The 25,835-nt window shown below is 33.9% G+C and overlaps 3 protein-coding genes and 2 non-coding genes across 5 annotated transcripts; 4 read left to right on the top strand and 1 right to left on the bottom strand.

The window, feature by feature from the left end:
• Positions 1-1,798: 1,798 nt before the first annotated feature.
• Positions 1,799-5,148, bottom strand: LOC147405436 (Exostosin family protein). Its single transcript, XM_086433190.1, has 4 exons — positions 4,584-5,148; positions 3,213-3,509; positions 3,027-3,122; positions 1,799-2,408 (listed from the first exon to the last, which is right to left on the bottom strand). The coding sequence occupies exons 1-4, from the start codon at positions 5,079-5,081 to the stop codon at positions 1,980-1,982; spliced, it is 1,320 nt and encodes a 439-aa protein (XP_086289316.1). The 5' UTR covers positions 5,082-5,148; the 3' UTR covers positions 1,799-1,979.
• Positions 5,149-16,506: 11,358 nt separating this feature from the next.
• Positions 16,507-22,423, top strand: LOC147405437 (large ribosomal subunit protein uL22y-like). The gene is made up of 7 exons (XM_086433191.1): positions 16,507-16,612; positions 16,709-16,745; positions 17,042-17,082; positions 20,951-21,181; positions 21,616-21,718; positions 21,796-21,863; positions 22,162-22,423. Exons 1-7 carry the CDS (start codon positions 16,610-16,612, stop codon positions 22,228-22,230), a joined length of 552 nt encoding a protein of 183 aa, XP_086289317.1. The 5' UTR covers positions 16,507-16,609; the 3' UTR covers positions 22,231-22,423.
• Positions 19,786-19,915, top strand: LOC147405438 (small nucleolar RNA snoR74). The gene has a single exon (XR_015177124.1). It is a non-coding gene; the product is annotated as a small nucleolar RNA snoR74 (small nucleolar RNA).
• Positions 19,955-20,085, top strand: LOC147405439 (small nucleolar RNA snoR74). Its single transcript, XR_015177175.1, has one exon. It is a non-coding gene; the product is annotated as a small nucleolar RNA snoR74 (small nucleolar RNA).
• A 1,872-nt stretch (positions 22,424-24,295) lies between the features above and the next one.
• On the top strand, positions 24,296-25,146 carry LOC147405440 (signal peptidase complex subunit 1-like). The gene is made up of 2 exons (XM_086433192.1): positions 24,296-24,452; positions 24,698-25,146. Exon 2 carries the CDS (start codon positions 24,698-24,700, stop codon positions 24,977-24,979), a length of 282 nt encoding a protein of 93 aa, XP_086289318.1. The 5' UTR covers positions 24,296-24,452; the 3' UTR covers positions 24,980-25,146.
• Positions 25,147-25,835: the final 689 nt, after the last annotated feature.

A 25,835-nucleotide genomic window follows, 5' to 3' on the forward strand; every position in this document is an offset into this window, starting at 1 on the left:
GAATGTTCCATAAGCCATGGCCCTGCTTATTAGAATATTTACTAAAATGAAATTTTCTCTCCATCACACTTAAAATAAATGTTTTTTTTTTTTTCTCGTTAAAGCCTGCTTGGTAGGAGTGCAACTAGGTTCGGTTTGTAGCTAAATTGGAACCGAACCAACATAGGTCGGTTCCACTAAATAAGAATCAGAATTGAATCGAAATGGCAATAGAATCGAACCAACTCAAACCAAATTAAATTGGTTTTAAGTTGGTTTGGTTCCATGGGTTGCCAATATCATATAAACTTAGTTGGAAATGATGTATTTTTAATAAAAGAAATCATTAATTTATCTGTGAAGAAGTCTTTAATCTATGCCTTAGCTCCTAAAATAATTCGTGACAAATGAATATATTTATTTGTTATATAAGGTTTGGTTCTCAGTTTGGTTCGGTTCTATACTAGCTTTGGATCGAGAATCGAATCAAATTGACTGGTTCTCCATTTTCTAAACCCAGAAGCGAACTGTGACTTGTTTCAAACCAACCCAATGCTATCACCATGTTTGCCATTGTCTACAAGAAGTCACTGCAAATTTTCCCATAATTGCCACATTTTTCATGAGAAATTCTCTTAATACTTAAAAATCACTACAAAACCCCACAAAAAATCACAGATCCTTTCACGCCTTCCCCAATTGAAAGCTAAAAATATACTCAAAGTTGGGTCTAATGTTTTTTTTTTCCATCAAAATCTTGGTTGAAGGTGGCATGAATAATAAGAATAGTTCAAAGAATAATAATAAAAATAATTGGAAAACAAAATGCACAGATGGTGATGATCATTCTCACTGTTAAGGATTATACAATCAATTGAACCATCCAATAGGCAACACGAGCCTATATATGGTCTAAAGGACCAATGTGAATATTTAATCAATCCTCGAAGCTTTAAGCGATTATATGGTTATTGTTATCTTCCAGAGTAGATTTTGGTGAAATCTTCCTAGGTGCAAGCATCCCCATGAAGTTATATTTTTCACATCTCTTGTATTATTTGTCTTTCGGTCTCTTTCTATAATAGGGATTTATCATTTGATCATGTTGGGTTTGGAGATATAAAATCACTATTCCTTTGTTTCTTAAGGTTAATGGGTTTTATCTAAAGGTATCTTAGGTAATGTCCTTTCATTAGCTTATGAGAAACAAAAGAGATCCCTAGATGAAACTAATACCCATAAAAGGGGTTTATCTAAAAAGGTATTTACTCTTGGGTAGAGAGTGAGAAAACATTGAGTCTCTTTATCGGTATTCTTCTTCTTCTCTTATAAAACCTAGATGCTAAAGGTTCTTAAAAGTGATCTTCACATTGTAATTACGGGCTTGTGAAGAAGGGTGGAATCGATTTCTTGTTTGGATTTTTACTAGAGTTGAGTGTAGAGATTTTGTGAGTTTTATCGGAGAGTTGGAAGTAGGTATAAACTTTCATTCTTATAATTTCTTCCTTGAGTAGTGTATTTTTACTTGCCGGCTTACTCGTGGATATAGTCTCATTGTGGGTGAACCATGTCTATCTTGTGCTGTCATAGTGTTCTTTTCTCTACTTCTTTATTATTATTTTTATTTGCTTTGCAACACATTTCTTGGTGTTTGATTGTTGGAATTGGTTCATTTGTTGTTAAAAGGGATTATTTTCAATAATCGGATTTTTGTGTGTGAATTGGGATCTAGCCACAACAGATCCAATCTAATTGATATCCTGCACGTATTGCTAAAAAGTACAAATTCTATACCATTTAGGTTTGTCTGTAAGAGATAAATCAAGATGTACATCATTCAAGAAAATCAAAAGAAGATTACACTCAATTGGTACACCATCCAAAAATATTTACTACAGATTACATGATCCCGCCACCATCCCTGAATGTGATTATCCCTTCAAAAAGGGTTGCTACAATGAATAATGAAAAATGTACATAATTGTATGCCAGCAAATCAATCATCTTCTTCTTAAGTCCCACCAATCAGGAATTTGTAGCCTCCGACTCCGATGTTCAGAGAGCTTGGCACCAGGAACCTTCCGCCTAACCTGTCTCCACAACATGTTGACAGCATCTTCCCTCTTTGGAGGATACTGAAACTCGTAATGATGCGAGATGTTCTTGAGTTTCCTCCACATCTCTACCCATCTCTCTTCCGGGAATTTACGTAGTTGCCCAATCATATAATCTGGTTTGAGTGCCTCTTGTACGGAGAAGAAGATAGAGAATTGGGTATAGTCTAGCTCATCCTCGAAGGGTAGCTCGATCTTGTCGCTCACAATGACGGGAACACAATGGCTCACAATGGCATCGAAGAGACGGCAAGAGGAAGGGGTGTCCCCTGCAGGGTGTAGACAGAACTTGGATGAACGCATCCCTTGCGAGGACTGGTATATAACAGAAAAAGATGAATGAGATGAGATGAAAACTATATAAGTAGTGAACATCCAACTACTCGGAACCCAATTTCAATCGAAACTATCATCTAAAAAATTTTTAGAAAAAAAAATCGAATCAAATATAAGAGATTGTTATTTTATAGAACAATGTGAATTGTTCAATCTATAGCAAAATGCATGTTTGAGTATTACATGCAGTAACTACCATGTATTAGCACATATATAGGAGGCTATTTAATAGGTCCCCATATTATGGAGGCATCACGGATTAAAATCAACTTGATTAATTGATCCAATAATTTCTGCTAGAACTCCGATTCAATCTTTTGGCATCCTTAAGAATGTACATAGAAAGGTTATTCCATCCAATAAGATAAATCTTTGACATGGACAATCTCCTAGAGACAGGAAATCCGTTAACTAGTGGAAACTGGCCTCTCTACGTGTCAAATGTCCAGATATTATGTACATAAACGTATTTTAACATCATCAATAACCACAGCGGGAGATGAATAATAACAACAATTGGTTCGAACCAAATTCTGAAATCAGCAAGAAGAAATATTTTGTAGAGAAACATAGAACGGTTTGGACAAAACCAGTTACCGCTTTTATGCTTTCTCCGGTTGCAAAGCTTTGTTCATAATGGACATCCTCATAGCCAACTAATATCTTGGCAAGTTTCGCGCGGACAATTCCTTCCTGCAACATCACAGGAAACTCGTCAGTTCTGCTTAAAGTGAGAACATTTGAGAGAGAACTTTAAAATCTTAACAAATCAGGCTAACATACATCTTTTCTGACTGTCCTCCCACGGAAAAAGAGAAGCGTGTTACGAGATTCGAATGGATTTGGAGAATTATCATCTATGAAGGACTCCACAACGTGTACATATGGGGCCACCACATCTTTGCTTAGACGTGACATGGTTTTGGGGTATCTTCCAAAATCTGCAACAATAAGAATAGATGCATTCACCTGCTCCCGAAGAAATCTGAAAGCATTTGGGTGATGCATAGGAATTACATGATCTCGGCCTCCAGACCTCTGCCAGTACTGGGATTTCCTCAGAAACTCCAATATGTCAATCTGAAACCAAGCATGCATTAGGTCTAAAAGAAAATCAGAAATGGTCTGCAATGCTGCATTGAAGACATGAGTTTATCTCAAACAATTACATATACGCAACGCATATAGAGGACCACAGTGTCTAATAATCATATTCTTTTATATGGTCAAAGAGTAGATGCCCGTATCTTAATTGACAATCAAACGACTGTGAGTGATTGAATGGTTATGACCATTTATGTTATGTTGGTGCCTTGTCTTTTGTTGAAAGTAGCTTTTTATCGGTAAAATGTACGGTACATCAAGGAGCGTTTTGTTGGCGTAACATTTTTTACCCTAGGGGCAATTTTGTCATTGTATGAACTATAAATTCACAGTCAACTCGTTTAAGGGTGGCTATGAGGGCATTTTCAGTTTTCTTGAGAGGAAGAGAAATTGAAAGATTGTAACCCTGGTTTTCACAGATATAGTGAAAAGGATCTCATCTCCCCATGGACGTAGGCAATATTGCCGAAAGACGTAAATTATGTGTCGTGTCCTCTGTTTATTTCTGATTTGTGTTTTTTAGTTTGATTGGTATTATCGTTTCTAGCACACAATTTTCCATAATTTACCATTGTAGATTGGAAAGCAATGGCCAATGCAAGGAGTGATGACCCACCAATTCCATTGTTATATGACCAAAAAAAAAAAGAGTGGAGTTTCCCTCACTAAGTGCAGAGAATTATGACTAACAATTCAGGGAAAGTAAAAAAAAAAGACACAACAGATCGATACAATCTATATTCTCTATAACATCTATTAAAAATTTAATCTTTCTTATACATTTCCAACGAATTCTCCTATTTTGAAAAAAAACCACCACGAAATATATGTTAGTAGCTAAATTCATTTCCGTCAGAGCAAAGTGGGGACCTTTCACAAGGAACAAACTAGAATTCAAGCCACAATCTTCAAATTTCAAACAAAACTTTCGATAATTGTAACCTAATTCAACTTCATTTCTCCAAAATCAAATCGCCAATTTCAATGATTCAAATAATTCAAAAAAATATAACAAAATAGAGACGAAATCAGGAAGAATTCCAATCAAACCTGCAATTGCCGATCAATCTCCGTCTCTGGATCCGTCATATTATGCCCATGAGTATTGAAACTCATCGAAGAGAAGAACGGCACGAAGAACGCATCAGCTATCTCCGGATCCGAAACCCTTACTACCTCTCTCCACTTCTGGTTTCCCTCATAAATAATCGACGCCATCATCCAATACTCAACACTGTGTTGCTTCTTCAAACCGGAATTCGAAGGCCACGGTGGAAAATTCCGGCCATTTACCAGAATTTCATCTGAAATCTGGTGATTTATCATACCGAGATTGAACCTAATTGGGAGATCGTACATGAAGATCCTTAGAGGTGATTCGATGTTGCAGAGAGAGCGTAATTGTAATTGTGATTCTGATTTTGATTTTGATTGTGAGAGAGGGAAGAAGTGGGATTTGAGATCAACCGTTCCGATGAAGAGATAAAGAGGGATTAGAAATAGAAGGAAAGATGTGAGAGAAAGTAGTGTTTTTCCCACCATTTTCATTCAGATCTGTAAATCTGTGTGTGTGTGTGTGTGTGTGTGTGTGTGTGTGTTTTTGAAGCAGACGGACAGTCAGTGACTTTAGGGGTACAGTTCCGAAAATAACGTATGTCACTGTGTCGTGGATTACTTAGAAATTTAAATTAAATTACGTAAATACCCAAACTTCTGTATTAAATTATAAAAATGACTTTTATATCTGTCCATTATGAGGAGAGACGAAGACAATATATATGTCATTTACGGCTACAATTTGTTGTATTCGTTGACATCTTTTGGTTTATTGTTTTTTTTTTTTTTGGGTTTGGGTCCTACTGGCCCCACAGATTGGATCTTTAGTTGGCTTTGTAAATAGAACTAGACTGGTTCTTACTAACTTAGTAAGCCTTCAAATCTTGCTAAGGGCCAGTGGGCCTTTATTACATTGAAAATCCAACACCAAACAATGGTTCTTCAAAATATGGGTTAGAAGTTTTGGATTGAGTTGATTTTTTGTGAGGATGGTTTCTATAATGAGAAGATCCTCCTCACAAAAAAATCAGCTCAATCTGAAACTTCTAAGTCCATCAAAAGTGGTTTAAAAATTATTGGTAAAAATCGACGGTCCACATTTTACATCACTTTTGATAAGGTTAGAAGTTTCAGATTGGACTGATTTTTTTGTGACGATGATCTTCTCATATTATAGAGACCATCCTCACAAAAAAACAGCTCAATCCAAAACTTCTAACCCATATTTTAAAAAATTGTTATTATTACATTATTTTTATATATGTCCCATATATACATTAAAAAAAATGGTGAATGCTAACGCCCAATACATCATGAGGACATTAATATTGTCCAACACTTTTTTTTTTCAATTATATTCTTCATTATTTTATTTTTTAGTGAAAAATATTAGGATATGTTAGTCTTTTAAATAATAAGTATATTTATTATGTCACTAATAAATACATTGATTGTCAAAACATTTACTGCAACAAAAATTTTTAAGTCAAAATATTTAAATACTTATAACATTTATTATGTAAACAAATATTTATTATGTAAAAAACTAACATGACCTTGTCCTTTCATTAAAAGATAAAACAATGAGGGATATTATTGAAAAAAATAAAAGTGTTGGATTATGCTAACGTCCCCATAAAGTATTGGACGTTAGTATAAAAAAAAAAAAAAAAAAAAGCTTGATTTAAGGTGTTGAAAATGGATAGTAACTAGACTCCTAAATTTAAAATTTAATGGTGTAAACTAAAATTTTTTTTAAGGGGAGAGAAGGGGGGGGGGGGGGGGGGACAACGTTCTTAAAATTTTATCCTTTACAACCATATGACATCAGATCGTGTTTTTATGCTACAATGTGATGTGATAATGAAATTCTCCTTACTAACTTAATAAGGAAAGTGTTTTTCAAACGAATATTTAGCATGATGAATAATTAATAGTATTTATAAAGATTTAGGTGATGAAATGTAAAGAGTGCAAGGCTGAGGTAGATCTAATATCCTGATTAATAACAACATTTTTTAATTTTGTCGTCTACAACCATGTGGCATCAAATCATGTTTTTGATGCCACTATGTGATGCGGTCAGAAAATTTTTCAAACAAATATTTAGCTTGACAATGACCTTTATAAAGATTTAGGTGATGAAATGTAAAGAGGGTAAGGCTCAGATAGATATAATATCTCAATTAATTAGACTTTTATCTGTAGCTCTAACAAGAAATGGTAAGGATATCATGAGAATATTGTAACCTTATGTCGATGAACAACAAATCCACTTTTATATTTATGTATGAAGACTTGACTTTAGATAATGTGGAATGGAGGAACATGATTTGTTTAGTTGACCCACCTAAATCTTTAACATTAAGACTTTATCGTTGTTTATGTATGATTTGCTTAACAACAACAAAAATTCCGAGGAGCCCACGTCAAACTTGTGATCTGCATAAAATGGTACTGTCATTATTTTCGTTAAAACGGCACAAAGATAGCACTAAGTGTAGCATCACAATTCTTTCAAGTTCCTCCTGATAGACCAATGATAAGAAACAATTATTTTAAGAGTGTATTTGATTGGACATGGAAAATGAGTTGAAAAATCATTTTCTATGTTAGACTGAATTTTAATATGAAAATTGATTTTTCACTCTTAAAAAAATATAACGAAGTGTAGATTTCATTTTTCCATCTAAACTCGTGGGAAAATAAAATCCACCCCAACTTTTCATCCCCTAATCTCCTCTCTTCTTCTTCATTTTCGGATTTTTTTTGCCTCCATGATTTTGTCTCGATGTAATAAAATAATAGAAATTGATTTTTCAACTCCACCCATTTTTCAATAGAACTCAAATTTCATGAAAAGTGTCTTTCCATGAAATCCAACGGACCCTAATTGAAAATTTTTAACCACTCATGACGAGGGATGGACTTTCATAAAAGTGGTGAAATCCATTATTAGAAACGAGTGTCGCATGAACGTTTAACATATGATTTACAAAATCTAGTATTCTAAAAATTTTATGATTATCTTTAAAATCAATTTAAAATATTGTTTTATAATATTAATTTAGATATGCTACTATTATAAGATGTGCCACCAAGAATATTTTTTAATTAAAAAAAAAAAATGATTAACTTTGGCTCACCTTCCTCCTAGTAGGTGGGATGTGAAAAAACATATGTACTACAAAAATTAGGATACATATATATAAAATTATATTTTTAATAATCATTTTAAAAATAGATTAACATTTTACAAAAATAATCTAATTCTAGATCATATTTTTTTTAGTCTAATGTACGAAGTTTTTATAATTTAAAATTTTAATTAAGATAGATTTAAAGATAATTAAATAAAAAAGATATTTAAAGTAATTTTAAAAAATATAAAAAATAATTAATGACGATACCAGGGTAGTGGGATCATAATTTTATTCATTTTGATGAAAATGACCTTACTAATATTAAAGTTGAGGAAAATGTTGAAGTATCATTGAAATTGGCATCATTACACATATTGTTGACATGGATGTGTACAAAACCATTGATGCTTTTTTTTTTTCGAGATACGAGTGAGAAGCGTTATGGTTTTGGTCTCTGGACACACCAATTTGTGAAACAATGTCAAGTTATCTTCAACACGACTCTAAAGTTTAATGTAATATTGGGGGTATTTTTGGTCTTTCAAGTTTTGGTACCAATAAACACGTATTCGGCATTTAATGTAATGTGGGGGCATTTAAAAGTTTTTTTAAAAAAGTAATAAGGTTAATGCTGGAGTGACCTTAGTGGGGGACATATTGACGTGGTGGTGCATGCCCATAAGTGTATATATTTGAGATACGAGTAAAATGCATCTACAGACATACGTACCATCATGTCAAAAATATCTCCCACTCAGATCGCTCTAACACAATTCAAATAATAATAATAATAGTAATAATATAATAATTATAATAATGCTTAAGTGACCTAGGCTTGAATCTCATATCACACACCTCTTGACTTGAAAGTGTATGAAAACCATTGATGATTTTCATCGAGATACAAGTGAAGAAAGCATCTATGGATCTTATCCACTTTCACGCCAAGAAGTGTGATATGAGGTTACAGCTTTAGGTCACTCTCACACGACTCTAATAACTAATATGAATTTGATAAGGACGTTATTCTATTTCTACCTTGCATTAACTCATTTTGGCGGCAAAGATATTATAAACTGTGCGTGAGAACGAACAGAGGTGGGTGAGGACAACCATTCACAAGTTCGGTTGGGTTACAGAGTGTGCCACGTGACATTTATGTGTGGGATCACTGAATTTTCAATGACTCTGGAACCATGACATCATTGTAGGATCCACTATTTTCAATAAAAGCTCCAGAGCGCCTTATCTTTGAAATCTTCTAAAACAGTTACACTGCGTTTGGATAGAACTTCTTGACGACTTCTGCTCTTGCGGGGAGCTAGCAAACGTTTGGATAGATTTTTGCTTTGGTGTGGAGAGATTTTTGCTCTTGCGGGGAGAGGTTTTTTGCTCTTTGTGCAGAAGCTTCAAAGACCTGCTCTTCCGCGGAGAGGTTTTTTGCTCTTGCGGGGAGTGATTGAGCTTTTGCTCTTGCACGGAGAGGTGTATCCACACAGGTCCTTAATTTTCATTGATTCTAACTAAAATGGTGCATTATTTCTTTTAAGAATCACAAAATAATTAATGTAGAATTCAAGAAAAAATTATATTATCTAGATCCGGATTGGCTCATGTCAGCCTTACTGGTGATCTAAGCTCACTACACAACTTAGAGATGCTAATTATAATTGGGTTTTTGGTAACATAACATGTGTCCTAAGGGCACACGTTAAAATGCATTAAATACATCTTGGAAACAAGTTTGTCTATCAAAAATGCACCCAAAAAAATTCCTACCAAAAATATCCGCAAATGCTTATTTTCAAGGTGTATTTAATGCATTTTTTTATGAATTGTTTTTTGCTCACAAACTCCTTCGGACTTGCTACATCAAGCATATGAGGGTAGTATTGTAACTAACAAGGGTACTTTTGTAAATTAGGAATGTCATTCAATACATGTAGGTACATGTGATTGGTGGATTCCAAATTTTTGCGAGCTCTGTGAGCAAATGATTATTTTATTTTATTTTATTTTAATGGGATTTTGATCTTATAAGTTCCACTAGCAGGGGCCAGGCAACTGGCATCTTAAAGTATCATATCTTGCTCAAAATCCCTTTGTACATGCAATAAACCACACATATTAGGTAAATAGGGATAAAACCTTGTGGGTGGAGCTGCAACTTGAACGGGCTAGCCCAAACTCAACTTGGCCTCAATCCAATTGATGGGTGAGTCTGGACCAAGTTAACTAAAAGATGAGCTGAACCTGGGTTGGACTATCTCAACCCGATTTCAATTCGGATTGAGGTTATGAGCAACCCTACTCAACCCGAGCCTAATGCTATATATTAATATCTACATATTTTCATATTAGTTATAGATTTTTTTAAATTTCATAATATTATTATTTAGTTAATATTAATGTGAACTTTGGTTTAATATGATTTATCCATATTATCTCAATGATGGATTTGAAGGATGTATGCAAATTTATTTACAAGTAATTTTCATTTTAATGTTGTATATCATTTTTTAAAATATAAAAAATGAAATTATTTGTCAATCAAAATAAAATTAAGTTTATTCAATATGTCCAACCCACCCAACATGATCCGAATGGTCCAAAATTACCTAACTCAAGTTAATCTGAACTCAACTCGAGTTGAGGGTTTTACTACTTAGGTTGTGGATGGATTTATGCTCAAGCCCCACCCAGTTCGATGGCTAACAAGAGGGTATTTAATGCATCTTAACTTCTGTCTCTAGGACATATATTATGAATCTCGAGATTTTGTTTTGATCGATGCATGCCACGTGGATGGATTTCCAGTACATTAGATACAACTTAATGACATACTCCCTCGTAATTTGTTTTCATTTTTATATAATAATAAATAAAAAACATTGTCTTACGTAATTGGATCATCTCATCGTGCAATCATTTGATATTTAACTGTTCGACTTTCATTGTCCATCATTTTGATTTAACGTGTACCACACATGTAGATTAGAGAATACTATTGCGTACGAATCCGTGTTTGTTGCGAGCTTCCAACTTGATGCATGCAGAAATTGACACGTCATCATAACCATAGATTAGTAGAAGAACAGTAGTCTCTCCATCATCAATCAGCCATCAATCGGACGGCTGAAGTATTAGGGATTACCATGAAAAACGTATCCCTAGAAAAGATAGAACTAATCCCTAGAAGACCAACTGATCCCTTGGCTTAAAATCAAGTCATAATTAGAATATCTAGTTTTGGGTCCTTTTTTATTGGAACAGAATTACAACATGATCAAGTCGATATAGAATTGGAATCAAGAACAAGAAATGTTTAAAAAGAAAATTTCCTATCGTTACAATTCTTGTACTATTAATTTGAGAATTGGAATGAAAACCAATAGGAATATAGGATTCTTTTATGTATCAAAAGGTTTGTAACAATATGAGCACGCCCGAGCTAGTAAGGTGCTGGTGGGGGTAATTGCCCCCATGAAATTTTGAGACACCCCTATATTTTCAACTAATCACATGTCTTATTTGTCCCTAGTCCCTCACATCTCTCCTATTTGCCCCCACACCCTCACCTCCCTCTAATCTCCCCCCCCCCCCTCCTAAATTTTTTGTTAATGACATTGCCTCTTAATCGGCCTTCTCATATATTAATTAGAATTGACCTAAATGTCATTTTTTTCAATTTTTAATAAAAAACCTTTGAATTTCCCTCTAAAATCATTTATCTTCAAGTTCTTCAACTGAACAATTAACCATAGTTTGCCCCCACTACAAGAAAATCTTGGCTTTACCCCCAAATGTGAGGCTAAAATTACAGGTCCAACCATGTTTTAAAAGTAATTATCAAAAGTCACATTGGCACACCATTTTGATATTTAATTAGAGAGTTGTTATTGCCACAACAATTTTTACTAATGCCACACCCACCATATGCATATAAGAATTAGTATGGCATTAGTAAAAGTTGGTGTGACAATAGCAGCTCTTTTTATCTCTTTCACTATTAAAATAGGTACTAACTATACAATCGTATTTGTGTATTTTATAGAGGAGCTCCCATTTCAAACTCCATGCGAGAAATCTCAAATCTGACAACTCGCATGAAAGTACCTAGAACTCATTATAAGAATCGACTATGAGGTAATAAAATAACATAAGACCGATGATAAATTGACTCGAAAAAAAAAAAATACTCGAACCACATGTCCTTTTTCCTTGTGTATCTCGAAGAAAAAGATCTATAGTTTGTGCACATGTAATTTCAACGAGTGAATTTTGATTGACTTTTTTCGAGTTAGTTAATCCCAACTCATAACATAATTACTTCATAAAATCTTACAAAGTCAAACATATAGGCAAAAGGACAATCCCAAGAAATTAGAAGGGCCTCTAAAATCGATGAAACGAGAGTCTTAAACAAACACAATTTATAGTCATGACTTATGAGCTTTGTTAGCAATTTGGAATACGACAAAAAATTGAACAAAAAATTGATACGTGAAAAATTCAAGTTCCATTCGATTTTGGGTTGCAAGAATTTGATAAAAATTTTGATAAATGAAAAATATGCGGCAAATACGTTTATACGTGTATTATCCATCTTATTTCAAAATTTCGGTAATATGATAGTGATGTTAATAGTAATGATGAAATTGGTGATGGTGAAGGCGATGATATAGTGGTGATGGTAATAATGAGGGCATTGAAGTTATTGTTCCATTGGCTTATAAAATAAGATCAAAGTCAAGGGACAAGACACTAGTCAGAAAAATCAAGGTGGTATCTCAAATAAATATATAGGGGCATGTTATTAGTTTTTAAAAGATGAATACGACATTTGTCACTTTATGATTCATTCAAAATTTTGAAGTGTGTCCGTTTCAAAATTGAATTTGTGTTACAAATTACAACTTACAAGTTTACACTTTACAACAGACAACAAGTTATAATAGCATTTTTTTCGATCAAGTTAAAAAAATTTCAGAAAGGCATAAAAAATTTTAAAAATTTTAATTCATTTTAATCTTAAAATGCATGAATTATTTAGAATAATTCAATAATCCGAAGAATAATACTTTCATTGGAAAAAAAAATCTTGAATTCTTTACGAATTAAATGAGAGACTGTTAAGAAAGGTTATAAGAGAGTCAGACAAGGAAACATCTCACATCTTTCTATTCGAAATAAAGTTACCTTCGAACATGAGTGAGCATTGTGTACCATTCATATTTTCTCAAAATTTGGTATTCACATTTTCATGGGAGTTTGATATACTCTTTATCTGAAAATACACCGTGACACACTTAATATGGCCGAATAACCCCATGAAATCCAAAAAATATCTTGTTGTCTATAAAAAAAGTTAACTTGGTTAGCGATAAAAAGTTAAAGTGCAATAAATACATTTCAGGAATTGGATTTTATATCGAAAATGCCTTTTTTTTTATTTATTTATCAAAATACCCTTTGATGCCTATTTTCAAGGTGTATTTATTGCACTTTAATGCGTGCCCGTAGGGTAGACGTCAAAATTACCAATGAGCATTACAAAAACATGACCAAGACAATACTTAAGAATCCATCATAAAAGTTAGCGATTCTAATAACTATAAGTAGTAAATAAGGTTAGATTTTTATGTATAAGTCCACCAAAATATCTATTGTAGAATTAGGAGCCATCTTTTATGGAGACTGAAATTGATTCAAGTTGTTGTTTTTGTTTTTGTTTTTGTTTTTTTGTTTTTAAATATATTTTACAAGTATACGATTACAATTTTTTAGGGCATAAAATGTATTTAGACCCAAGTTGAATCTAAATATATCCATAATTTTATATTTTGATTTGACTTTTTATACTACCAAATCCTACTAACTAAGACCATATTTAGATCCATCTCGGGTTTGGTCAAATAGTTATTCAACACCCCCCGCCCTCTCTAATTTACTTTTCTACAAGGTTTGTGGACATGAGATTTTCAATATTTTAAAACATCCCTCCACTTTGGGGTGTTTTGGAGTCGCCACCATTCATTTTCGGAAATTGGTGTGAATGATCACCCGAAGTTGTATATTTGAAAAAATGTCATTTTGACATTTTTTGATGACTCTCATAGGATAAGGTGCATGGTCCAACCTTTGATTCAAGGTAAGGGGGTCCACTTATGGAGTAGGGAAGGTGTTAGGCACCCTACTCCATCCACGTAATGTGGTAACCTCGAATTCGATTTTTTTAAAATAAAGAAGAAAATAAAATCGAAAAACAATTCGATATGTGCCATCAAGTGTGAGGGGCTTTTGATATCGATTCAAATCATTGAGAGCACCCTTATGAAGAAGGGGCCCTTTGGTGATTTAGACCATAGTGATGTGTGTAAATGTGTAGAGAAAGGGAGAGTAGAAGAGGGGAGTTGATGGGAGTGTTCCTTTTGTCAAACCCACCTTGACCTTGAGTTGATCTTCAAATGATAAGTCCTTATCCTGATCTTGATTTGCTTGAGAGTGTAGAGGATTGAATTGAATTGAGTTGAGAGTTGGGTGTTGAGAGTAGAGTAAGAGTAGAGTTGAGAGAGTTTTTTAGGTGATGTTTTTTTTTTTAATTTTTCATTCGTTGTTGTAAGGGGAGAATGAAGGGGTTTTTATAGAAGTTGGGGAGTTATTTTATGGGTAAAGTTGGGTGAAATGAAGAACAATGATAGAATGGTTATGAATTTGAGAGAGAAGTGGGTGTAATTTGATGGAGATTGGAGGGTATTTAGGAAACGAGGGTTAAATGGATGAGTTTTGACCCAAATGGGTTGGATCCTACCCAACCCATTTGGGTGGAATGTTTGGTGAGGTGAGTTTAAGATGGTGGTTGTGATTAAATGGTATTTGATTTAAGAGAATGAAGGATTTAAGGAGGTGGTTGATGATATTTTGGGAGGGTGAGGGAGATGATGACATGTGTCAAAGTGGGTGAAAATGAATGGTTGAGATGAGTTGATGGGAAATGATGAGTGTTTGATTTGAAAGGATGGGTGTAGATGTAGATGGTAGATGTAGGTTTTGTAGGAAATGATGGGGGTAGATTAGGGGGGAGATGTAGGTTATAAGTGTTTGATTTGAGATAATGGATAGGATATATTAGGGGATGTAGGTTGTAAGTATGGGTAGATGATATTTAAAGAAAAATAATGTGATAGTTAAGGTGATGGGGTTGGTGGTTAGATGGGGGAGGTGAGATGGGGTGATGACATGTGTCACACCTTGATGACTATAGTGATTGGTTGTGATGTTGGATTGGGTTGAATGATTTGGGCTTGGGTAGAGTTTTGGTTGGGCTTAGGTAGTTGGTTGAATAGGAATGGATTTGAGTTGAGTTGAATAGGCTTGGATAATGGGTTTGGGCTTATGTTGGATTGAGTTGAGGAGTGTAGAAGAATGGTAAGGGATTTGGTCCGTGGGCCATGTGAGAGGCCTTGGGCCGTTTATTGAAAATAAGATGACAAAATACATTGTATTTTTGTAGGTTTGGGCCTCGGAGCCCATTCCAATTTTTGCGATTTTTGGGGCATTTTGCATCGAGGGCCCGGTCAAATTTAGATGTCTACAAGGTTATAATAATATTTTATTTTATTATTATACAATTTCATTTTATATGAATATATGTTGGAGAAAAATAGTGGAAAGTGGCATTTAAAAAAAAAATGCAATTTGCAAAACAATATAAATTCAGTCGAATTTAAGGGTGGATCCATATCTGTCTCAAATCCAAATTAGGTCACACAAACCATTTTTTGAACAATTTTTGATTTCAATCTATCCTAAGGATCAAAACTCGCAAAATTCGATCTTTTGATCACTTAAGCTATGTTTGGATTGAGAGAAATGGAGAGAACGTAAGAGAAAATAAATGAGTTTCTCTTAATTTCTCTTGTTTGGATTGTTAAGTGGGGAGAGAAGAGAAAATAATTGGAGAGAAGAGGAGAGAAATAGAGAGAAACCCTTATAAAATGTTTTACAATTCCAACTCTACCCATAGATCTCTTTTATGACATTTTAAAATTTCAAAGTTGTCCTAAGTTCTCTCTTGTCAATCCAAACATGGTGGAGAGAAATTCAGTTTCTCTTTTCTTCTCTTCTCTTCTTTTCATTTCTCTTAATCCAAACATAGCCTTAGATTTTTGGTAAAATCCGACCCATTTTTTGTTCGACATTTCTTTTAAAATATCAATTTTCTTTAAAAAGTCATTTTTTTGAGTCGTGAAAAACTAATGCTCTCGAGGGCACATAACCATAGATCTATGGATTGTTATTGTGATGATCCATGTCAACAATCCAACACTACAACCCTCTAGATTTCATTGAAAAAATCAAATTTTCTTCCCAAAAAACAATTTCTTTTGGGTTCGATAAAAGATTTTGAAAATAGACGGCTACTAAATTACCACATAACTCAAAATTTTAAAATAAAAATTCATAGAATTTTGTCCTGTACAATCCTAAAGCATCGGACCATGTTTTTGAATGTCACGAGACAAGGCTAAGGACCCTTAGTAAGGGTGAAATCCTCACTAATCAAGTAAGGCTAGTTGGACTCGTGAGTTTATCATTCGTTATTATTTTTTTCCCTTTCAAGCTATACCCCCAAAAGAAAAACACTTCATTTATTAATTTTTTGGTTTTCTTGTGTAAACAACTCACGATGTAACCGACATTTTCGAAGATGAAGTCAAATTGTTGGGAAAAAAATTTCTCTTTAAAAACATTTTCTGTAAAATCACGGTGGCGTTAGGGTTTTCACGACCTTTAAAAGGGAGGCCTTCTCTCATTTCATTTTTCTCTAGTTTGGCCGCCTTTCATAGGTGCAGCACTAGCAGATAAGTAGCGGCCATGGTAGTTTACATCTCTTAACTCTCTTATCTTCTCTAATTTCTTAGTCGTTCTTATTCTGATTCTCTCCTTCTTCGATCTAATCTTTCAATCTTTCAGGTTAAGTATTCGAGGGAACCAGATAACTCGACCAAGTGTAAGAATCTCGAATCGATTTTGTCTCTAATCTTGTTTTAGTATTTAGTTTAGTTTTGTTTGGTTTGAATTTCTACACGATCGATTTAGGGTTTCTTCGATCCTAATGATCCTCTTTTTTATGATCTGTTATTCTATTGCGCTCGAACACCTAGGGTTTTGATCCTAGTATCGATCTTGATTTACCTTGTTGTTTCGTGCTTCTGATTTGATTTACAAATCGTTCTGGTGTTAAGAGTTTGTACTACGAGCCTTTAAGAGAGTTCTAATTTCGTGTTTTTTGTGATTATATTTCAGCTTGCAAGGCCAGGGGCAAGGATCTTAGAGTTCATTTCAAGGTACATTAACCCGAGAGTTGATTTTGGATATTGTATTAGATTTGTGTGTCTGTATTGCGCGTGTCTGTGTGTTTGAACTTGTAGTAAGCATAGTAACAACGTTCGGATTTGGTGAGGGTTAAATTCAGATAAATTCGAGAAAGTTTCGTGAAAAATCAGTAAAATTTTGGAGATAATGGAAAGTATTATTTTGGATTTCTTACCAAAACCTACCATCTTCAATTTTTTTTTCTTCTCTAAATCTTATGTTGCTCTCGATGTTTGGATGTTGAAAAAATTAAAATTTTGGAGGTAAAGGGTAAAAATGCTACCATATTCCATGAATAATTGAGTAATTGTTGATTAATTTATCAATTTGCCGAATTAATCGGCTAACCCCTAATTCGGAGAATTTTATGTTTTTTTTTAAATTTGGAGAATTTTGAGACTATGGTGGTAAACATATTGTATCTAACTCCAAATTCTCATCAAACACGAAAAAATGGATTCCCTAATTTGAAAATTTGCCTTATTGTCTACTTTAAATATTTATTCTAGATGAATATGGATTTGAGTTGAAATCTACATGGTTGATCATCGTCAAAGAATTAAACCCTAGTCAAGTAGTAGATATGAAAATTTTAATTGGTCAACCAAGCCACCTATTTGTTTGGATGTGGCACAATCACTAGATTGATCGAATAATTATTATAACCTCTCCGTGTAGATGTAGTTGATATTTCATAATTGCGTGTTTTTGGCATTTGGGTTTTGCCGTGTATGCCATTGGTTGGATGAACCCAATTAATGATTGTTAGATTAAATGTAGGCAATGATGCGGATTCATGATGTGTAGGAGGGACACGGTAGTCACTTATGTCGGCATCCAATCATAGGTATCAAACATATGTGTTTGTTATCGAAAAAAAAATGATGATTAGGGAATATATGTATGAGGGTTAAGTTTATCATTTTGTTGAGGACCAATATGTAGAAAGGCGATCCAAAGGTTTGGATTTACCGTTGCGATTTGGTTTGTCTTTGGATAGTCCTCCTTGAGAAGGGCAATCCAAAGGTCTAGATTCAACTTTGCAATTGGATTTGTCTTGGGAAAAACCCTCTTAGTGAGAGTGTCAACTCCAAGCTCAAAGTTTTTTTTTTTGGTGATAAATAAAGATTTATTAATAAAGAGGACAAGGCGTCCTAAAAGAGTACAAAAAGACTAATCTCATACTACAAGTAAAATCCCATGTAACCATGAAATTTTCAAAGTTCAAAGAGTTGGTTGAGTCTATTTACCTATTGGGCACTTTCCATCAGTGGTATTGGAGCAAGTCTTAAATAATCCTCGTCTCTCATGTTCCCTCTCATCCTTCTCGTGTTCTTATCAAACCAGTTCTAATGCGGAACGCAACTGATGATGGGAATTACTACAATTTTATTTCGCCAATAGCGAAATCTTCCCACTCGAAGAGAATTAATGGGTACATCAAATATTGAAGAGTAGATTTTAATTTTTATTTAGTTTTCTATTTTATGACTTTATATTGATTTTTTAATGAGTTTTCATAGGTTGAAAATTTAGAAATAAAATTATAGGATTGGGACATAGATGGTATTTTTGCTTTTGTTTTATTTAAGTTATTTTAAGTTTATTTACAACTATTGGATCTCTTCATTTTAATTGGATGGTTAAGATTACATTTAGGGTTTAGAGAACATTATAAGTACTTGCTTCTTTCTGTAATTTTCTTTAATGATGAATAAAATTGAGATTGAAGCTTTTGATATTCTCATTAATGGTGTGGGGTGAGGTCTTTTTGGAGTGAGTCCTATATCCCCTTCTTCTTCTAATCTTTATTTTATTTTATTTTATTATTATTTTTTCTTGATTCTTGATTTCTTGAAGTCTTGGATTCTTGAAATCCCTTTCTTGATTCTTGAATCTTTTATCTTTTCTCTAAACGTTAACCTTAATTCTTCTTTACCCTACAAACCCTTTTTTTTTTTAACCTTTTAATCATTCCCCACTTTTTTTAACCCTTACTTCATTAATCTCCTAAACCAAATCTACTCTATACCTAAATACCCTAAATCCCCTATTTTACATAAATCAAATTCCATTTTCTTTTCTCCCCTTATCGTCTTGCATCAAGTCCTATTGTGTGTGGATTCTTGGAGCTCAAAATCCCAATAGGCTCACTGTTGATCTCATTTACTTCTTTGTCGAGAAGCATCTTGCTTATTAGGTATTCACGTCCATTTCCCAACCTCAATCTCGTTATATAATCTCTCTTGTTGATTTAGAAATTGGTTATTTTTTTAGCTTAAATTAAGAAGGGTTAATCTAGTTGACCTTTCATTAGTTCATTGTATAGGATGCTCTATTTAGTCATATATGGTTATTTGTTAAATCCAAACAAGTTGTTCATCATAAAAAAATAGAATTGTGATAAAATGGCATGCTAAAATGTACTCGGTTTGTATGCGGTTGACGTGGCAAGTGCACAGAACCATAGATTTTTTTCTTTGGGATACACAAGGAAAAAGATCTATGGTTCTGTGATCTTGCCACATCAACTATGTGTGTTAGCATGTCATATTATCATTAGTTAAAAAGAAACGTTATTTCTCTTATAACTTTTATCGTATGATGCCTCTATGAACTTTGATAATTGTGACATTTTTTTTTCCTGTCATGTATGTGAACATTTAAACCTGAAAAAAAAAGCAGGGTTCTGTTGCCCTTGTGAACAGGTCTCTCGTTAACTTCAGGGAAATAACTTCATTGTTATTGGGTGAACCACTGCAGGTGTTATTATTAGCAGAAGGTTCAGTAAATGATGGTATATTGTAAAGAATTCATTTTATAATTGGAAATTTAAACCTGAAGAAAAAAGCAGGGTTCTGTTGCCTCTCTGTGAACAGGCCTCTCGTATACTTCAGGGAGATCAATCCATTGTTATTGGGTGAACCACTGTATGAATAATATTAACAGAAGGTTCAGTAAATGATGGCACATTGCAAACACAACCATTTTATGGTTGAAACATTTAAGAGTGCTGATTTTGCAACTCAACCTGACAGGGTAACTCAAAAATTCACTGACATGGCAGGTGCAAGAAACCGTAGATTTTTTCCCTTGGGATACACAACTGCACATGTTTTATGCGGATGTGCAGTTGTGTATCCCGAGGGAATAAATCTACGGTTCTTGCAGGGTACACGTCAATTGAATTTTTGAGTTACCCTGTCAGGTTGAGTTGCAAAATCATTGCTCAACATTTAAACCCACAGAAATAAATAGGATTCTTTTGCCTCTTTGAATGAATTTTTTATGAACTAGGAAATCATGTCATTGCTACCGGGTGAACCATTGTAGGTGTTATAATTAGTAGAAGATGGTTCACTAGATGATGGCATGATGCAAATGCCACGTGTCACGTAACATATAAGTTACAATAATCAATAAAAAAATCATATATGTTACAATATGTTATTTTTTATTTCCCATTTTTCGCTCTTTTTCAGTAAAATTTTCAATTTAAATATATAAAAAAGTATGTTATTTGTTATTATTTCATATTGTTTAACTCAAAGACAACTCTTTGAATATTCCAGGCACAATGATCCAATTTGTTTATGACGACATTGATACTTGTACTCATAAAGAACACTTGCATTTTCTTTCTTTGTCACATGGTTCTTATGTATTAGAATGCTTGAGCTCATGGGCTTAGACCTATAGCTCAGTTGGTTTGAGGTAGACGGTTCAAGTCCAGCCATACAAAAAAAATGCTTGAGCTGATGTTCATTTGATTCTTTTTTTTTTTTTTTTTTCGGGGTGCTAAGCATATCCATTTGAATCTATCTTTTCCATTATTCTCAGAACACAAGGGAAACAGCCCATGCAATTAGAAAGTTATCTTTGGCCAAGGCCAAAAGTTATTTGGAGGATGTTTTGGCACATAAACAAGCCATTCCCTTCCGTCGCTTCTGCAGGGGTGTAGGTCGAACTGCTCAGGCAAAGAACCGACACTCAAACGGACAAGGACGCTGGCCTGCTAAATCTGCAAACTTCATTCTGGATTTGCTGAAGAATGCAGAAAGCAATGCTGACGTATGTCATATTCTTATTGGATGTTTACATTTTTCGGGTATTTTAGGAACACCCGCCTGTAAAATTGGTGATATTAGGTTCAGCACCTTAACCATAAGTCAACGTTGCGTTTTCTTGGTGTTTTAACAGTGAAATTTTGTTTTTGTTTTTGTTTTTTTTTTCAAAATGCTCTTTAAGTACTGAAATTACTAAATCAAAATTTGGAAAATATCAAAATTTCACTGTTAAATCATCAAGAAAAAACATTGTTGACTTACGGTCAGGGGGGGGTAAACCTAATCTTGCATTTTGCAAGGAGGTAAACCTAATCTTGCATTTTGCAAGGAGGTAAACCTAATATCACCAATTTTACAGCAGGGTGTTTCTAAAATACCCTTTGTTTTGGCCTTCCTAATTTTAACCATCTTTCTATCTATGCTTTGCTTATTTTGCAGGTTAAAGGTTTGGATGTCGATTCACTTTATGTCTCACACATCCAAGTAAACCAGGCCCAGAAGCAGAGGCGTAGGACTTACCGTGCCCATGGAAGAATCAATCGTAAGTTAATTTATTTACTTGCTATCTTTCTTTTCAACGTGGCTTTGTGGCTAATGGCAATTTTTTTTCTTTGACAGCCTATATGTCATCTCCTTGCCACATTGAATTGATTTTGTCTGAAAAGGAAGAATCAGTCAAGAAAGAGGTAATAATCCAACAAATTCATCTTATCATAATTATTAACAAACTGGTAATGATGATTATAAAAAAAAAGGTGGTTTGCTGTGTTTAGTATCCATGGAAGCATAGTACTTTTTGTTTTGCTTGGCAAAGTTTTATTAAAGGTTAGTAAATTTAGTAGGTGAAGTTGGGTTCTGAACCCGGGTAGTTGAATCAACAAACACTAAAAAGGCTTCAACCAAGCAAGTTGGCACAATCATGGAAACATTGTAGTAGTTACTAGTTTGATATGTCATCTTAGTCTATGATGGTTTGTTTTACAGGTTGATACTCAATTAGCTCCCAGGAAACCCAGGAATTCTCAAGCTTTACGCAGCGGTGCTTCCTCTTGAGTTGGGGTTCGTCAAGTTTTTGAATTCTGTTTCACTTTCTGTTTTCCTTATATTTTAGGATCAATTAAAGGTTGTTAAGATTTCATGATTTGAGTAAAACGTATTGGGTTTTCATATCTTTTGAGTAGTGGTGTATCTGATTTTTTCCTTTAAACGAGCCTTCAAAAAACTTGGTTTTTATTATTTATATTAACTATGGGTCCGAGTTCGATGAGCACCTCACATAGGAAGCACCACCTTGGGGGGCACACTCCTCAATAGAGGCTTTAAATAGCTGCATTCCTTGATCACCAAGGGCATGTTTGTTGCATCTTTTTTCGGTGGCTTTTTGCTCTTTGAGCTGAAATAGCCGGAAAAGAACGTTTGTAGGTAGTGGCTTCTGCTTCAATAGCTTTTGTGAAAAGTCAAAAATTGCATTTTTTAAAAGCTTTCGTGCGTGAGCCATTATGAAAAGCCAACTCCAAAAAAAATGTATGTGTGGTTTTCACGCGGGAGCCATTATGAAAAGTCAACATTGAAAAAATGTATGCGTTACTTTCCTGGGGTTGTTTTTCGCACACGAGCTATTATGAGAAACCAACACGGAAAAAATGTATGGGGTGATTCTTCTTAACTCAACGATCAAACAACATAATCAATTTGATCTCCCTCTATTTGATCTCTCTCTACTACTAAGTTTACGTAACAAACAAACAAGTTCTCCAGGACCGAGATTGTGGTTTTTTACTTCTCCAGACAGAATTTTGAAGCAGAAGTTGGAATTTGTTACAAACAGACCTGATGTCATCCCATATAATATTTGTTGGGCCTGCTAATCGTCAAGCTGGACTTATCGTGGGTGTATAATCCCAGGTTCTTGCAACAGTTGGAGACTGAGCCCCTGTTAGGAGAGGTGTCGGGTTTGCGAAGCAACAAACCATTTAAACATGAACAATTTCAGCTAATGAAGGGAAGCAAAACACTTTCCTTTAAAGCTTTTAAGCCTTACTAAGCCCGGCCTTCTAAGTTTCATTGAAAAACTCTTTTCCAAAAAATAAAATTTAAAAAACAAATTCTTTTGAACTTGATCTAAGGTTTTGAAAAACGACGTTAGAATTTTATTTTCAAAGTTCATAAACCCTACAACCCTGAAGCATCGGATAATGTTTTTGAATGTCAGGACCTTAAGTACGGGTGAAATCCTTACTAACTCTTTACTTAGTAAGTTACAGTGCTACTTGTTTCTTGTAGTATTGTGTGGTACAAAAGCCACATTATCAAAATAATGAAAGGTCACAAGTGACCGTCCAAGCCTTGATAAGTCTATATATATATATATATTTTTCATATCTGATCTAGATCATGAATCTTAAGAGGCCACATGCCTTTTTTTTTAATTTTTTTAATTTTCCCAACGTTCAAAAAGTACGATATAGAGTACTACATAGGATCCCCTGATTCCCCTCCATGTAGTTGTTTTATGTATCAAATAAAATATGGATTTAAAAAATTAATGTAAAATATCTTGAACAAGAAAAAAACTAATAGATGGTCTTTAACCATTAGATTTAAAAAGTGTACGTAACAAAACAGACCAACGGCTAAAGGGAAATGCATTGATACCCATGGACCTAAAGATTGTTAAAAGGTGATTTGGACATACTCTTGATTTTTCAATCCATAATTTCATCATCTTTTACTTCAATAAAGGTTTTATGATTCAAAGGTTTCAGTGTGTTTGGTAATACTTCTTAAGTTTAAATGGAGGTGGTCCACCTTTAAAATTCAGACTTGAGAAGTTTTATTTTCATTTATTTTGTTTTAGATTTCAGACTTCAAAATCAAAATTCAAAAATTTAGAATCGATAGGAGACATTGATGAAACTTTTGAAATCTGATTTCTAATTTGACTTCATATATTTTCAGGTTTTAGACTTCAAAAGTGTTACAAAACATAGCCTTAGGCTGAAGTAGAGCTGTTATGTCTTTGTAAGAAAAAAAGTAAATTTTCTTTTTTTACTTTTTCTAACTACAAATGAAGATGAGGGTGTTTAGGTCATTTTGTATTAGTCAATAGAGAAGATTGAGGTCAAGGAATAAGTCGTCTGGCGAGGAGGGGCAAGTCTAAACTCTAATTACCCTTCTAGAAATTGGAACTGTTAAACATTCGTTCCGCTTTGTATTTCGTCTTCAGTTGTCTCGTTTTGGACATCGTCTTCCTGGTCAGCGTAACGAGCGATACGGTCAGTTCTCTCTCTCTCTCTCTGATGTTTTTACTTTCTATTACAGGGATTAGGGTTAGGTTTTCTGGAGTAGATTGTCCAATTTGAGAACAATTCGATCGATTTTTTCATTTAAAAAAAAATTATTTTAGGGTTCTAAGAATCTAAGTAGATCTGTATATGTAGTTTGGATGATTTTTACCAATAATCTAGGGTTCCTTGCATTCAAATCGATCTTTTTTTTTTCTTGTTTTTGTATCTTTTAGATGGATTGGCAAGGGCAGAAGCTTTCGGAGAATCTGATGCAGATCATGCTTTTCGCATTTGCCCTAGTAGCTTTCATCATTGGCTACTCCATAGGTTCATTCCAGATCATGCTTTTAATCTACGCTGCTGGTGTTGTTTTAATCACTTTGATCACAATTCCCAATTGGCCATTCTTCAATCGCCATCCTTTGAAGTGGTTGGATCCGATTGAAGCTGAACGACACCCGAAACCTCAGGTTGCGATTCCAAAGAAGAAGCCCTCCAAATCGCATCAGAAGTAGGTTTTATAACAAATCTTTATCTTTGTTAGGTTTTTCTTCTTTGTGATGTTGTTAGATTGAGTGGGGTTTTAGTTGTTGTTTCTGTTGTTTGGATTAATTGGTGCATATGGTTCAAAATGGAGAACCTTTAAGACTTAATTGAGAACAGAAGAGGGAATTTTTCTTCACCTTAACCTTCTCCATTGCTGTTTTGATTCTTGTAGGTTGAATTACTAAATCTTTATAGATTAGGTCCTTGATTCATATGCTCTCATATAAGACAAGTTTTTCTGGAAATTCGGGAAAATTCTTCAAATCAGGGACCAGAGTTGGCGATTAATCTTCCACTCACTCACCATTTTTTCCAACCTCAAGATTTTATTTTCTTCAACCTTCAAATCTCATGACAAGATAAGGTTTTTAGGGAGGTTGAAAATGCTGGGTTTTTAAAGAGGAAACCCCTAACCATCATTTGCATAATTCTCAATTTTTTTTTCTTAAACTTTCTTAGATTTTTCTAAATATTAGACTGATGGGACTATCGTTGTCTTCCCCATAGAGATTAAAATATATGTAAATTTTCTTGACTTGTGAGGCAAGTAAGGGATCGAACTCAAGAGAAAGGGGGTATAAACAAGTTAAGATTACAAAATTAATTTAAGCCAACAAATACATCTGTTTTTGTGTTTTTAAAGTAATCAAAAGAAAATAAAACTTACTGAAAATTAAACTAATAGAAGGTAAAATAGAGGTAAAACCATGGAGGAAAATACCATTGAAAATGGATCGACTTAGAGTAAATTATCAAGTCAAAATCTAGTTCATAACCTCTTTGATAGCTTAATCATAAGGGCTTGGTGTTAGTTCCTTAGATTGG

Source organism: Akebia trifoliata, chromosome 3 (assembly GCF_017979445.1).
Source record: "Akebia trifoliata isolate Shusen 1 chromosome 3, ASM1797944v1, whole genome shotgun sequence".
Taxonomy (NCBI): Eukaryota; Viridiplantae; Streptophyta; class Magnoliopsida; order Ranunculales; family Lardizabalaceae; genus Akebia; species Akebia trifoliata.

Excerpts from the sequence above, each read along its gene's own strand:
- LOC147405440 (XM_086433192.1), top strand. The coding sequence starts at position 24,698 with ATGGATTGGCAAGGGCAGAAGCTTTCGGAGAATCTGATGCAGATCATG.
- LOC147405436 (XM_086433190.1), bottom strand. The coding sequence starts at position 5,081 with ATGAAAATGGTGGGAAAAACACTACTTTCTCTCACATCTTTCCTTCTA. Across the intron at positions 3,510-4,583 it reads AGATTGATCGGCAATTGCAG|ATTGACATATTGGAGTTTCT; the intron begins GTTTGATTGGAA and ends GCTTGGTTTCAG. Across the intron at positions 2,409-3,026 it reads CCGGAGAAAGCATAAAAGCG|TCCTCGCAAGGGATGCGTTC; the intron begins GTAACTGGTTTT and ends GTTATATACCAG.
- LOC147405437 (XM_086433191.1), top strand. Across the intron at positions 16,746-17,041 it reads ACCAGATAACTCGACCAAGT|CTTGCAAGGCCAGGGGCAAG; the intron begins GTAAGAATCTCG and ends ATTATATTTCAG. Across the intron at positions 21,719-21,795 it reads TGCCCATGGAAGAATCAATC|CCTATATGTCATCTCCTTGC; the intron begins GTAAGTTAATTT and ends TTTCTTTGACAG.